Source organism: Mercurialis annua, linkage group LG3 (assembly GCF_937616625.2).
Source record: "Mercurialis annua linkage group LG3, ddMerAnnu1.2, whole genome shotgun sequence".
Taxonomy (NCBI): domain Eukaryota; kingdom Viridiplantae; phylum Streptophyta; class Magnoliopsida; order Malpighiales; family Euphorbiaceae; genus Mercurialis; species Mercurialis annua.
Window position 1 is genome coordinate 1,815,816 of NC_065572.1, and position 16,783 is coordinate 1,832,598.

At 27.9% G+C, this 16,783-nt stretch overlaps 1 protein-coding gene across 1 annotated transcript; it reads left to right on the top strand.

Moving 5' to 3' along the window:
- Positions 1-3,048: 3,048 nt before the first annotated feature.
- LOC126673494 (CST complex subunit TEN1) lies at positions 3,049-5,052 on the top strand. Its single transcript, XM_050367660.2, has 3 exons — positions 3,049-3,196; positions 4,412-4,565; positions 4,648-5,052. Exons 1-3 carry the CDS (start codon positions 3,093-3,095, stop codon positions 4,762-4,764), a joined length of 375 nt encoding a protein of 124 aa, XP_050223617.1. The 5' UTR covers positions 3,049-3,092; the 3' UTR covers positions 4,765-5,052.
- The last annotated feature ends 11,731 nt before the right edge of the window (positions 5,053-16,783 follow it).

Genomic DNA, 16,783 nt, shown 5'->3' on the forward strand with positions numbered 1-16,783 from the left:
TTTCCTTTCAACTACAGTTCTAACTTTAGAACTGAAATATAATATTTAATTCTTCGTTAATATCTTTTTGTTATCGCTACTCCAGCGACTCAAGGCTGGACACGTGGCCCAATTAAATAATTTGATCTTTTGGGGTATTACATTAAAGAACCTATGTTCGAATTTTATATCCTACAACATAGAACTTATTGAAAACATTTGTGGATGAGTTATTAAAAGATTCATATTAAGTGGAAGGTCCGAGCAGTGGAATATCGAGATTAGCCTTCTCGATGGTTTACTCAGGTGGTCGAGTTCCGTAAAGGATGGTCGGACTCTGCCTAGGGTTTCCTCGTCAAAAGAAAATATATTGATTATTTTAATAAATGGTTTAGGCAGTTTGACATGTATTAATTTCTTTAATAAATAGGTCGTGTTTAAATTGATATCTTTATTTTAAGAGAAAAAGGTCATTTATACCCTTATGGTTTGTCTACAAGACAAATGATCCCTTAACGTCCGAAAAGGTTCAAATATGCCCCTAACGTCCTACAAAATGAACAATCAGGCCCCTATTTTAACTTATAAATGAGACATTGGGGGTCTGGTTGTCAACATCGGAGGGCCTGAATGTTCACTTTTTAAGACGTTAGGGGCATATTTGAATCTTTCTACACGTTAAGGGGTCACTTGATCCTTGAGTCGAACCATATGAGCATAAATAACCCTTTTTTCTTATTTTAATAAATGCCCGGCATGTTTATGGTATTTTGACAATGTCATCCTTAACTTTAACTTACTTGTCAACTTTGCCTAAATATACAAATCACGGAAGCATATTTAGTGTTATAATATAGAGTAGGTGTAGGAGTGATTCACATGAAAAGAAACATATGAGTTTGGATTAAATTTATATAGTAAAATTAAATTATGGAGAGGTATCACATCACACAGTCTAATTTGTACGAAAACAAACAAAATCAGGAAGCCCATAACACAAGTAATATACACATCTTTGTGTCCTTATCTGTTCTAAAATAATCCTTATTGGTCCAATCTTATAAATACATGGCTACAATGGGTGGAACATAAGGTACATACATACAGATTCAAAAAATTATCTCATTTTTTTTTGTAATAAAATAATTTAACAAAGACTTTTTATTAGTTGTGCAATAAAAGAGAGACAAATAACAAAATTTATATGTTGAAAATAATAGCTATTACACGGTCTTTGATTTATCAATTATTATTTTTTCGAGAGTTAATCTTGTGATATTTTTCACATTATAAAAAGGTCACATATATGAACTCATGGCAAAAAAATATTTAATTTATATTTAAACAGTTTGGACTGAATTTAAATTGTACATATAGATATTTTATCTATGTTAATTAAGTTATTTAATTGATTTTATTAGCACATTTGAACATTTATACTAAATTTCCATACCACAAAATACTTTATAATGTAAAAAGATAACATGATCTTTCATGTCAAAAGTCAAACCAACAAAGTAGTTAAATGAATTAACCTCTATATGTTGAAAATAATAGTTATTACATGATCTTTGGTTGATCAATTGTTATTGTTGTCGAGAGCTAATCTAACCATTAAAAGAAAAAAGTAAAATTATGATTCTTTTAGAACATTGATTTTTTTACATTTCTTTCATTTATGTGTTGTTATATTTGGTAAAAAAGCTAAAGTAATAATCACAACTAATAAGTAAATTAAACATGCCGATAATATTATATTTAAATTTATTATTTAAATTTTAAAAAATTAATATTTCTATATTCTGGTAAATGATAATAATATGGGTAACTAAACAAGCTAAAAAAAATTGAATCAATAAATCCGATTTGATTAATAAGTTATTTTTCTTAAAAATTGGTTCAATTTTTTTTATATAAAAGAATTTAATTCAGTTTGGTGCTGTTCTAATTGATCGAACACATCTGCCAAATTTATATACATTTTCTTGGATATGGACCATTATGTTAATGTAAGACAAGTGCTTTGACTCGATCAACTTCACCTAAAAACATTTTGGACTTTGTAATGATCAAATTACTATCAAATATAGGAAAATAGGAACAAGCCATAGTCAACATTTGATTTTCTCAAATGCAACAACTCAACAGAAAGGACACAAATACTTCCTCCATTTTTAAAGAGACTAGTTTCGCACTACATGTTACACGTGATTCGTAAGTCGTAAATGATTCACTAATTTATATACATAGTAATATATTTATTTATAATTAATATTAAATAAGTTAACTTTTTATTAAAAAATTATTACTACTTTACTTTATTATTTTTAAAAACCATTAAAAAATTATTACTACTTTACTTTATTATTTTTAAAAACCAAGGAACGTTGATAACATTTGCTTATAAATTAGTATTAGATAGATATCATTTTATTTTTAATTTTAAACTATACACATTTAATTATTATTTTATTGAATGCTTATTGCAGTTTATAATATTTATCGTATTTAACTATCATATATAAATTTAAAAAATAATAAGTCTTGATCTATATACACGTTCACTGTTCATATTATTTATTATTATTTCTATTGTCAACTTTTTTTTTTATTATTTTAAAATGACAAGTATTATGACTATTTTATAGTAGAAATTAAAACCGCAACCTCAATAAATATTGCCGAAGGCACTACTTATATCATTTGAACTGTAATTCATTGGTTATTTTATTAGATATTCATTATTTTGTTAATTATAATAAAAATTTAAAAATAGATAATTTTTTATTACATTAACTAAAAAATAATTTACAACAATTTTTTTTATAAATTAACTTATTATTTGTAAAAATAAAGTTTTAAATATTTATATTTGTTTTAAACAATTTTTCAATTAAACACGGATGGAATATTAATGCGTCGTCATCACAAATAGAGTTGGAGTGTCAGGTAGAATGAAACAAAAATGGGATTTTGAAATCAAATTCTTGTCCAATTCTTCCTTCTATTGGGCCTTTACGGGCCCAATAACACAATTTTCCATCAAAGCCCAAAGTCATGGGATTGCACTTCATCTTCTCATTGGAGGTAGCATTTTAAAGTGCTAATTCTGAATGGCAGTTCCTGCAATTAAACATGGACAGTTAGTAACCTTACACGATTTGCATCCAATATCTCCTTTCTTTAAGCAAGGATCTTCAATTAGAGTCACTGGAAAGTAAGTTTTTTATTGTTATTATTATTTTTTCTTTTTTTTACCATCTGTGTTGAATGTTTTAGACTGTTAGGTGTGTGTCATTTTAGGGTTTAGAATTTGAATTTGCGGTAGCTAAGAGTTGTGCCTAAAAATGTGATAACTAGGTGAAGATTAGATAGATCATAAAGGTGATTGGAGTTTGGGGAAAATGCACTTGAATTTTAAGATTTATCAATTTTTTTATGTTTTTAGTTTTTCTGGTCCCTGAACCCTGAACTTTATATTTTTTTGTTTATTTGGTCTCGGAACTTCTATTAGTGATCTTATTTGATGCATGAACTTTACATTTTTTTAGTTTAATGGTCACTGACTTTCATGTTATCGTCATCCGTTTGAGAACATGAGGAAGCGAAGAAAATCAAAAAAAGGTAAGATAAAACCAAATGGAAGTTCAAAGATCATATAAACAAAAAAGTTGTTAAGAGACCAAATATGATCAAATTAAAGTTTAGGGATCAGATAAACTAAAAACATAAAGTTAAGGGACCTTAAAATAGATTAATCCTAAATTTTATTGTACAAATTGCTAATTATTTGAATGATGAGTTTAAAAAATTCAAACCAATCGGAAAAATTGGTTTAACATCTTTTTAGTTTAGTTTTGGTTTGAAAAATTAACGATTCAATATATTAGTGCTAAACCATTCAAATCAAACCATGAGAAGTTATGTAAAAGCAATCGGAAGAATTACTTGGATATCTGTGGGTGAGGCTTATTTGGTCCGTGTTATAAATGCTCTAACTAAACTAATTGATGGTCGGGGTGAAATTTCAGCTTTTGTACAACCGTAGCTAACATGTTAAATTGATTATACTTGTGCCCATAATACTATAGTCTATGAAGCTTATGGCACGTCATCTTGGCATCTCTTACTTATATTTGATTGTATCTATGAGCTTAATTTCATTCTGAAGAATTTTAGTTTTCTAGATATAAGTATTAAGGTGCAATGAATTGTAAGCTTGTAATTCAACATTACCCACTAGCATTGCTTTATTTGAATAAGGAAGTAGTTTTGTTCCCACTGAAAAGCTAAGAATCTTTTGTACCTGGGCATGATTGCGTGCTATGCACCGTTTGATACGAAACTCTTGCTATCGATTTATATTTTTTACGAATTTACGGCTATCTTTGTGTTGCAACATATTGAATTTAATCATTTATTTCTGCTATAGGCTACAAGAATATAATGTGGAGACGGCCATAGCTATAATTGCTGATGGAAATGCCATCCTGAAGATTGACACTCAGCACTTGAGGGACCTTAGCTTTAGAATCGATTCTGCTTACCAATTCATCGGTGAACTCTTAATTCAACCTGATAATGAGGTAATAGTTTGGCTGAAGGCTTGCTAATACCATTTATTTCCTTTCTGCCAAATCACCGGTAAGATAAATGGTTTTGTTTCAGGCGATATTGCAGGCACGTGTAGGTAGGAATGTCGATGGCATTGATCTTAATCTTTATAAGCAGTCTCTACAACTATTAAGACGGTTTCAAGCTGAACGTATTGAAAATTCCACTTGATAGAAAACTGAACTTTGCTTCTTTTATGTGTAATGTGCATAGTAAGATTGCTTTGTATGTGCTCTTGGTGGAATCTGATGAATATACAACATGTTAAATTTAGGGGTATGCATTCGGTTCAAAGCCGAAACAAGCCATATTTTCAAACTGTGATTTTTTGGGTTTGGTTATTTAGGTTCAATGTGCACTAAAATTTTACATGTCCAAAACCGAACTAAATCGAAAATCCAAATGTTTATATATTAAATCAAACTAAATCAATGATGTCGGTTTGATTCGGTTTTTGCACGTTCTGGTTTTAGTTGAGTGCTGTGTTTGTGCTCTATTCTTTGGTTCGGACATTATCTTGTTAGGCAAAGATCAATAGAGAGTGAAGATGCTATATTAGGAAAAGAAACCAAAAAGGAACGCTTGTGCGTGTGCAAGTTGCTAGCCCGTAAAGCTTATTAAACCATTATTCTTATTGCTATTTCTACACCATAATTATTTTCTTGGGTTCTTTGTTTTAGTGGGTTCTATTTCCTTTATCAGATAAAGCAGAAAAGGCCAGTGAATTGGGTTTATGCTATTGATATCTGATCAGAGTTTTAGAACCGAACCAGATCGGTTTGACAACAAATCATAGATCAGTTTTTTTTTTCTTATTCTAAAAATGGGAAGTATCAACCTCTTTGATAAAGAAAACACAAAATATCAGAACACAACTATACTACTTAAATAGTTGAACAGGTGGTTAAACTTCTCACAGGTTCGACTACCGGTTTCTAAAACAGCAAAACCTGTCGACTCACAGGTTTGACTACCGGTTTCTAAAAAAGCATCCCTTGACATCTTCTATTAATGTTAAAAGATTAAGATATGTTTAGTACTACTTCTTATCATTAGTTTTTGTATCAAAATTTGAACTTTATCCAAATGTCAGTATAGTTCTTTTGTTTTGTTTAATTTTTTTTTTTATGTCTCATTTTTAGAAGTCCATATCATATTTAATATTAGTATTTCATATGGGACTTTCTCTTTTATCCCTTTTTTAAAAAATAAATAAGAACACTACTAATAGAAGTAAAATGAGAAAAGATAATATAAATTATTATCTTCTTAATCCACGTGAAAAAAAACATATTCCTCTTTTAAACCGGATCCAAAGATTATTAGATTTAGAAAGATATCTTGTAGTATCACGCATAATTAGTAATCAACTAAAAAAGATTAAATTATTTAATTTCTGACAACTAATTAAAGAGTAAATTATCTAATTTCAGAAAACTACCACTGACTAATGAACTGAATTTGATAACTTACGGTCCATGGCTTTTCAACTCAGCAATTTGATAATACAATACAATTCTTTTTTCCACCAACTTTATAAGGAATGTTTAATTAAATAAATGCTCCAAGTTATTATGAAAAAGCAAAATCTTTCACAAAGTTGAATTTTAAGTCCCATTATGACCAAAAATAGTCATTGATTGGGTCCATCAATCAAATTTCAAAGAACCCTAATGAGTAATTAATCTAATTAAAACCTAAAAAATCTACCAATTTATTAGTAACTAATTACTTAAAAAGTTGCATATCTTTTTCAGTCCACACCTACCAGCACAAAACAATACTCCCAAACTTTTTTTCTCTTCATTCAGATTAAATTGAGGTGTGTTCTTTTGAAAGATTAAGGGTCGTTGTCCAGTGCACCGCCCCACATGTGATTATTGTTGCTACGTGTCAGTCTCTGATTTGTAAGAGCTACACAAATGGTTGGTCCCTATTGGATATGAGGACCCATGCAATCACCTCTGCCTTGTTCGCACCGATTTAACGCCCACGTAGCATTATTGTGGATGCCTCTTTAAATATCTTTTTTCATCACGGGGCGGAAATACGGGTGGGGCAGCCGGAGCAGCCTACAAATATCCTTTTCTATTTTCTTTTTCTAAAAAAAAAATTTAGAAAAATAATTCAAATTTTAGTTTCCGAAAAAATTATCCCATCTATCTTTCATACATTGAAAATAAGCATAAAATGTAAAAAAGAAGATATTTTTTTGATAAAAACAGACTTTCAAAATTTAAAGTATTTCATCAGTTCCGTAAATATAATATATATATATATATATATATATATATATATATATATATATATATATATATATATCAATCTGCGTTCATACTCATTCGTACAAAATTAATTGGAACAATTTTAAAAAAATTATTTCATCAAATATTTTGGTTGTAGCAACTTTACTTTGATAATGAATTTTTTAATAAAATCTTATTTTCTAATTTGAATATTTAAAATTTTAAAATTTTATGCAACCCAAACAAATTAACTTGAAAAAAGAAATACAAAAATTACAAATCATATTTTATTTTTAATAAATTTAATTAAAAAATACAGGTGCCAGTTTTGAATGCTCACATGTGCATTGTATGCTACTTATTTATTCTCAAACATTTAATATTTATTCTATATTATTTCAATTTTATAATTATAAGTATGGATGTGCTATATCATATATTCATTATTCATTTTAATGAAATGACCAAGATCTAATATAAATGTGCATTCAATCACCTAAGTAAGTTAAATCAAATAATACTTAATTTTTATTGATTACATTTATTTCCTTTGGCTGTATAAATAACAAATAATAATGAGTGGTTTAACAACTAACATCAATACATTCCTAGAACAGTTTTAATGTTGTGGAAATTAGGCGCAGCACTTCAAAAGGCCTAAATATTCTCACAGCTACCACGCGACTTTCTTTCTTGCAAAAATACGACACTAAGTTTATAGTTTCCATATATCATCTTCTTTCCTTCTTTTTTACGATTCATCCTTTTATTAATTTTGGGGCTTGTGATTGTACTTGGATTTGTCATGTTGTTGTTGCTTCCGGTGGTTGATTCTCCCCTTCCAGTTGTTCTTTCTCTATGTTTAAAGGAAACAAATGCATCAGTGGTGGGTTTGTCGTTGACGAAGTTTCAGATAAGAAATGAGTACGAATTTGGTCGATCCAGAGGTTTTTATAGAGCTCTGATATAAGATGATTCTGAAGCTCCTTTGGAAGGTGTCGCCGTGGTTGGCTTCGTCGGTGTTTTGCGGCAGCTCGACGACTCAGGCAAGTCATTTTTCTGTGTTTATCATATAAAAACAAAAAAAATTATCTTAAACATGATGTTACTGTTGAATTAACTTGAATGTTAATTTAGTAGGATTAAATTGAGGATAAATTAATATTTAGGGTAAGAGAGTGAGAGTATTTCAAGGGATTGCTTTTTTAATTGAGTGATGATGAAATTAGAACTGATGTATGTTATCTGTGAAACTAACATTTCAGGTGGCAAGTAATTGTTTGAAATATTTCCTTGGATTCGATCTGAGTTTGTAATTTATATGTGTATTGAATCTTTAAAATTGAGATGGTGCTTCATATTAGCTCCGTAAGTTATTTCTTAGTGTATGTTTCCTAAATTAAGCTGTGAAATTGAATCCCTATTGAGTGAATTGTGGCGTTGGGTTGGTATTAGGCTATATTGTTGTTTTCATATGAGAAATATTTTTTAACTATGAAATTTCAAATTTATAACTTAATCTTGTAAAACATATTGTTTTCTATTTCAGTGTTTGCCAATTCAACGTTTTTATTTTCGTCCAACATAGGTATTAGGTGGTAATTCTTTCAGCTTAAATCTGTCATTGTTGAGCTCCAAACAAAAATAACATAATTATCAAATGCAGGACGGTAGAAAAGTTTCTATAAGTACCTGAAGCTTGAACTTTGATTGAAAAGTTGTAATCTTTCTAGCAAGTGCGTACTTACTGAAACCGGAGAACTTAATGACCTGACCATACAAAAAAGATTTGTCAAGCAACCTAGTTTTAGTTAAAGAAGTGAGTATGGTAGTAATGGCTGATGATTGCAAAGAGTAAGTGTCCATGTTTTAATGAAGTGAATTTGTTTTAGCTTAGGTTTCTATTAGGCTTCAAGAACAGCAAAAGATTCCATTGTTTATCATCGTTTTTTAGGTGAGATTTTTCAATTTGGCAGTTGTGGCATTCCCTTTGCACCACTCCATGTAGATATGAAGGTTCCATTTGTATTGCTCTTGGTTTGCTTCACCAAACTCAAAATCGTAATCAGCAACTTTCTATGTCTACTCAGGTAAACTTTGCCTAACACTTTGTGCTTGTTCTTTTTATATGACATTCTTTCTGCAATAGGATTTAAAGAGTGAGATAAATGCAATGATAAATCCCAGGGCTGCCGTTACAGAGGGACCACTGATTGGAGTTCGCGGTAGTAACTTGTGTTACCTTTATGAATTCATATCACTACCGTTGCATTATTTTGGGTGCTAAAAATCAAATACCAATATGGCCAATATCTTGCCATTCCTATGAAATGTAGTAGGATTTATACTTTTTGATTGCGGTGTTGTTATATGGAGGACATATCCAAATGCTATTAGCCACTTGATATTGAGATTCCGTTTGTAGGCTCAGTGTTGCCCTTAGCTTATAGGTTTTTTTTTTTACTTACTTTCTTAATTTGCAACTAGTATAATTTCTAATTTTCCTTTTTTGAGCTTCTAGTTCATTGATATTTTATCTATTTTTTTATGTTAATTTATCTAGTGCTTATATTGTTGCTTATATTAATGATTTACTAAATAGTTTCTAAAAGTTCACTAAAGGTGTTATTAATTGTATATTTTAAAAAAAATTAGAAAATTTTGAAGATAGCTTCTGATTATAAAGTTCCTGATGCGAAGCCGGCAAATAAAAAGTGAAACTTGTGAAGGGATTGAATCCACTTAATGACAAGTTTGGTGAAAGAATTATTTCTACTAATCAACAACGGGAGCATATTGCATTTTTTTTTGTATCAATGTAGGAGCATGAAGATGGCTGAAAATATTGAGAGTGACAAATAGGTGGAAGTTAAGAAGACGAATACGGAAGCGAGAAAGGCAAAAATGCCGAAAAAATTTTAAAACTTTTGATAGTCAAATATATGGATTTTCAATTTCAATTGTTTGTTTGGATTATTTTACTGTATAAGATTGTTTTCTAAACATATGAATATTAGCAGTTATTTTTGTTTAGTTTTATAAATTTAGTATCTATTTAGTACATTATTAGTTAACTGGTAGTAAATTATGTTTGTGTATGAAATTTAGTATCTATTTCTTTTTTAATTTTTTTTCCGGTGATTTTGAAAAAAGTATTGATATTTATGTTTGTGTATGAAATTCAGTGAATGAAATGTTCTATGCTCAGTGGATACTCGGACACAGTGAAACGATGTTGTTTATTTTGATTTTTTCTGTTTGACTTGTGAATGGAGGCCTCTCGTTCAACATTTTGTGCACCATTTTGACATTTTAGATTCTTCGCATTATCATCATAAACCAAGTTTTCCTATAATATCTGCATTTTTACATTAATAATGAATATGTATATTTGTGCCCGTTTTTCTTCAAAATCTTAGTTACAGGCGCAACTTGATTTTTTGAATCATTTCAAATGCAGTCATGGAAAAACATCTCTTTATTTTAGTTATATCTATTATTTTTTACTAAATAGTTTCTAACAGTTCATTAAATAGTTACTAAATGAAAACTTGTGAAGGGATTGAATCCACTTGATGACAAGTTTGGTGAAAGTATTATTTTTGCTGATAAACAACGGGAGCGTATTGCATTTCTTTTGTATCAATATGTGAACATGAAGATGGCTAAAAATATTGAGAGTGACGAAGAGGTTGAAGTTAAGAAGACAAATGCGGAAGCGAGAAAGGCAAAAATGAAGAAAAAAATTAAAAGTTGTGATTGTCTAGCATATGGATTTCCAACTTTAGTTGTTTGTTTGGATTATTTTGTTGTATATGATTTTTTTCTAAACCTATGAATAGTGGTTGTTATTTTTGTTTAGTTTTATAAATTCAGTATCTATTTAATATATTGTTAGTTAACTAGCAGTAAACTATACTTTATTATATGTTTTATATTACTACAAATTATAGGTAAATATTTGATAATCTAATAGTAAACTAACGATATATTATTTGATAAACTTTTATAATATAATAGTAATTATAATAATTGTCTAATGATTATTATTATTTTTGTGTTATCTGTTGGTAACCATTAAGTAACTATTTAGTAAGCCTTTGGTTATCATTTATAAATTCATTTTAATTTTTAAAGTTTCTTGATTTTTAATAATAGTATATTGGTAAATTTTTAGGTAAACTAGTAAAATATTTGATTTTTTGGTAAAATAAGCTTTATTGGTCAAAATTGGGTATAAAACGTATTTTTATTATTGATGGATTATTTATTTGGTTACCAATGGGTAACCAGATAGTATATTATAGTATATTTATTATCAAACTTACTGTGAAAGTATAAGTAACCTATCGGTATGCCATTAGTAAATTGAAAATGAACCGGTAGTATACTTATTTTTTAGTAAACAAATTTAAACCGATAGTAAACTTATATTTAGTAAATTGATAGTCAACTGTTGGTAAACTTATATTTAATAAACCGATATAAACCATAAGTTTAATATTTTAAAAAAATTTAAAAAATAAACAATAGTAATTTATTTTTTAAGTAAACTGATAGTCAACTGTTGGTAACTTATAATTAGTAAACCGATATAAATAATAAGTTTAATATTTTATAATTTAAAAAAAATAAACAATAGTAATTTTTTTTAAGTAAACTGATAGTTAACCGTTGGTAAATTTATATTTAGTAAACCGATATAAACCATAAATTTAATATTTTTATAATTTAAAAAAAATAGTAAATTATTGTTTAAATAAAGTGATAGTCAACCGTTGATAAACTTATATTTAATAAACCGATATAAACCATAAATTTAATATTTTATAATTTTAAAAAATAAACAGTAGTAAGTAAACTGATGGTCAACCGTTGTTAAACTTATATTTAGTAAACCGATATAAACTATAAATTTAATATTTTATAATTTTAAAAAATAAACAATAGCAAATTGTATTTTTTTTAAGTAAACCGATAGTTAACAGATAGTTGACTATTACTCCCTCCGTTTTTTTTTATTTGTCCATTTAACCAAAACTGCACATATTAAGAAAGTTGACAATTTATCTCAAATTATAAGAGTAAATATTAATATAACCATACTAGTTAATAAATACTTTGCTAATTGAGTTATGAAGTCATTTATTAGGAAGGGATAAATTTGGAAAATAATTGTTAAAGTGATCTTAAAATTCTAAATAGACAACTAATTATAGACAAATTCATTTAACATATGGACGATTAAAAACTAGAGGGAGTATTAAATCATTAGTAAACTGATAACTAACTATTAATAATCGATTTCAATGTATTTGTCTAAAAATCTCAATAATTAACCTTGCTATGAGTCCTGATGTGGTGATTCAAGAAGTGATTTATTAGGCTAAATCAAAATTGAATTAATTAGCTCCAACAGTGAACTAAAAACCAATCATTTAAAGTTTAACATATGTGCTAAAGCAGCCAATGTACAATGTTTCACAAGCAAACAAACTCTTTTTTGAAAAATAATTGGGAGAGACGATGAACTGATTAAAAGGTCCCTCAGTTTCTTTCGTCCGGCAATGGTAAGCTTCTCTTTGACTCTGTCGAGGCCTTTCTTTTTGATGAATTCAAAAGGGTCTCTTAATTTCTTTCGTCCGACAAGGTTTAACTCCGCACTCACCATAGATGAATTCAAATTAGCCATCTGCCGTTTCCTAATTTTTATCACAGTTCAAATTGGCCATCTGCACTACAAAATCAAGCACAATTCTTAATTTTGAAAGATCAAATTGAATCTGCAATTTGGAAAATGAGTGCGACAGTGAAACATTGAGCAGTGGCAACGGGAACAATGGCAGGTGAAGGAGAGCAAATAAACTAAGCAATTGCTGGGGTAAAATGAATAAGTCGTATTTTTTAAAATAAAAAGTTTACTTTTTATAACAGAGTTTGGTCAAACAGTAAATCTCAATTAATTTTAGTCAAGAGGTGTTGTTGAGAATATTTTAGTGTTTGATAGGTATTTGTCTAAAAATCTCTTTAATGTTACCGACAATGGACCTAAAATAGAAACTATTGGGCCCACATTATGGGTCCCAAGTTCTGAACTCCTTGCTGACTAGTTTTGATCATCCATGGGACCACCTCATCCTGACCATTCTATCTCTTCCACTCTACATCTGATCTAACGACTCAAAAAAATCCTATTTAAGTTTAATAGTTTCAGTTTTTTTAGCTTATCACTAATTTTCACAGCATAATTCTTAGAATATCTTTAAAAGTTAATTATAATTTGTGTAAATTGTAGTATATTTTTCTATCTGAATTTAAAATTTAAAATCATATTAGAAATTTTAAGATCTATTGTAGACTTTATCTTAGTCTTGGATGAAAAAAATGGCTAAATACACTCTTTTAATGTATTTTTATAAAATGAAAACATTAATTTAAAAGAAATAAAGATGAGATACTTAAATAAAAAATATGAAAAGTTAGGACACCGTTATTATCATTTTTCCTTACACTTTTTAATTAAAATAAACCAACAAACGTTTATTTTGCCTCTTGATTTTGGCACAAAAAATCAATTAAGACCGAGTTCATGTTTAAAAAAAATCACCTTAATTTTGATATCTTAACTCATTTTATTCTCTCAATGACGTGTCGAAAAATAATTAGAACCTAATATACGAATGGAAACTGATATAGTAAATATTACTGGACAAGATAAAATTCCGTATTCATAGTTATTTTTTACGTCACAAATTTAGTCTTAAATATTTTTTATGTCAAATTTAGGGAATATAATGAACATTTGTTGAAATCAAAATTTATTGGCAGCTTTATACTTCTACGTTCAAAAATAAATTAAAGTTTGAGGATGACATGAGTAAGTTAAAAACTTTTTGATAAAATCTTTCTCACATGCTTTTTGTCAAATCCTTCTACAGTTATATCAATTATTATGTTTTATGCTTGTATTTGCCTTTCTCAAAATTGAAATGAGTGGTTTACAATCTTGTTTCCAAAAATATCTCATATAATTAAATCCTAATTAAATACAAAATACTTGGCATCAACATGATAATAAATTTTTTAATGATTAAATAGAATTATTCCATCCAATAAACATAAACTGAAAAGGAAAATATATACGAGCACATAAAAATATAATTGAGAACTCATGTGACTTACTGTTGCACAAATTGCAAAGGTTTGATTTGAAGATTTTGTGGAAGAAAAACTAACTCTTTTTCTAGATATTGACTTGACTTATAATCCATCTAGCATTATAGTGCCTCAAAAATGATTGATTTGAGAAAACAATATTAAGTGCTTAATTTATTGCATATATAGTGGTGCCTCACTATATATATTTATTTATTTTGACAAAATTATATTATTTATATATAATAAATAGCTATATATATCAACGACTTTCGTCGAAATTACGGCGTTTTATATATTGAATTTTATAACTCATGCTATTTCTTTTAACACAAATATAAGAATTAATCAACTCCTTGTGAGATAAAAATAGTGGTGTATTTTTTGTATGTATAGAAAAGGAAAAAAGGTGAATCCGGTTTATGGACTCGTGATTCGGAGTCAAAAAATAACATTCTTTTATGCATTTTGATCAATTAAGAGCAATTTTTTTAGGTCAATTAAAGACAATTCTCTTTATTTTTAGACCAATTAAGAATAAAATTGAGTTATTTCGGTTTTTTAACATGTTCATATAATATATTATATCTTTAATTAAAAAAATATTATTTTTAACCAATACGAGTTGTAAATTCTTGGATGAATTAACCTTTTTACTCATAAAAAAGTATAGACTACTTTCACATGAAAAAAGATTTGTTACATAATGGAAATTAATATGATAGGATAACAATAATATATACAATCCCTTGAACATGCAAACCATATATTTCACATGAATAATGACTATATATATAATAAACATCAAAATTGTCAACCAATTTACACTGTTAAACAAAACAAAATATCTAAAATTAACAATATTATATCCGACAATCATGCAAATAATCAAAATTTAGACATTAATGAACAAAAATATATAAAAAAATAAATTTCATTTCAATAATTTCCTTTGGTTGAGATGTTCAACTTTATTATTTATAATATATAATATATGGCTTAATACATAGTTTGACCCCTGAACTTGTACCCTTTTACCCATCTAACCTCTAAACTTAACGTCTCACCTATCGAACCTCTGAACTTGTTAAATAATCCGATTTGACCTCTGAACTTGATAAATATGTAAATATTGAACCCTTCGTGTCCACCTGTCACTTGAAACATTCTAGAAAAAATTGTGTACGGAGGGGTTCAATGTTTACGTATTTATTAAGTTCGGGGGTCAAATCGGGTTATTTAACAAGTTCAGGGGTTCGATAGGTGAGACGTTAAATTTGAGAGTTAGATGGGTAAAAGGGTACAAGTTCAGGGGTCAAACTATGTATTAAGCCTATAATATATGGTGTATGTGATGATCTTTCCTGAAAGGACGAATGATAATAAAATATAAGAGTCTAGTAGAATCTTTGGATAATATTATTTGTTTAATAAATTCAAAGCAGATGATTTTGGTCCAGAAACGGATCCAATGGCTATTATATGGCCATGTGTTAGATTAAAAAAATTATTAAGATTCTCAATAAACGTAGTATTAATTTTCTAAGTATTTTAGTGATTAGAGTAAGTCTTGGTCTTATAACTTATTTAAAGAGAGAATAACGGGTTAATAAAATAATATTGTATTCGTAACCAACATTGGTTTGTTAAATGGGTTTTCATTTTTCTTTAAGTTAATTTATAGTAGATATTTTATGTACTTCGTCAATTATATATTACTCAGGAATATAAAACTAATAGGATGTAGTTAATGAAGTATTAATTAAATGTTTGGCGTCCTAAACGAACTGACCTGGTCAAGCAGTTCTTTTTATACCAAACATTATAGAATGGGCACTTCAAATTTTTCAGGAACCCACAATTTTCCTCCATCAATGCTAAAATTGGAAATTCTTGCAATATTAATATTAGTTCTTGAGTTCAAAATTATAATTTCACTCCTCCTGAATTAATAGACATTATTATAATTTGTTTACTCAAATTATAGATTACGATAATTGTTTACTCAAATTATAGATTACGATATTTATCTTTATCTAAAGTTAAAGTGTCTATGTTTAAATTAATTATATCCACCAAATTTATTAGAAAGCTACTTTTTTTTATGTAGTATAGTACTACATAAGTTATTACAGCGTAAGTTATTGTTATCATCTGAATTAGATGTAATCCAATATTTTTAATTTAATTTTTTTTAATTTTAATTAGTTTTTTTTTATCAAAGGTGGAACGATATTGTAACAGACACTTACACTATTCCTTCTTTGAAAAAATCTTCAATCTTCAAATTCAAATGTATGCTTCCACAAAAAAAGCTCAAAATTTTAAAAATCTTGAACTTCCTTAATATTAAATCTACGACGTTCATTTACATAAAATAAAATCTACCATATTATTGATTATTCTCTTCATTAATTAGACATATAGTATGAATCTTCACATAAAGAAAGTATTGATAATATGAATTCAAATATTAAAAAATAGGATTAATAAAGAAAAACTAAGTGTGTTGACATAAGCTAATTAGCATGCCATAACCATCACATATATAAGTATATAATTAGATATCTTAATAATGAGTATAATAACACAACTAATCCAAATAATTAATCAGCCGACCATTTACTGTATTCCCCATTCAAATCCAGCAAGTTTTGACCAAACAAACAAAATAATACACAGTACATACATCTCCTTCGTTTCACCTTCAAACAAACAGCTCATACTCATACCCATCTATTCACTTACCTCAAACAGTAAAAATACATCACCATTATTCAATAATAATA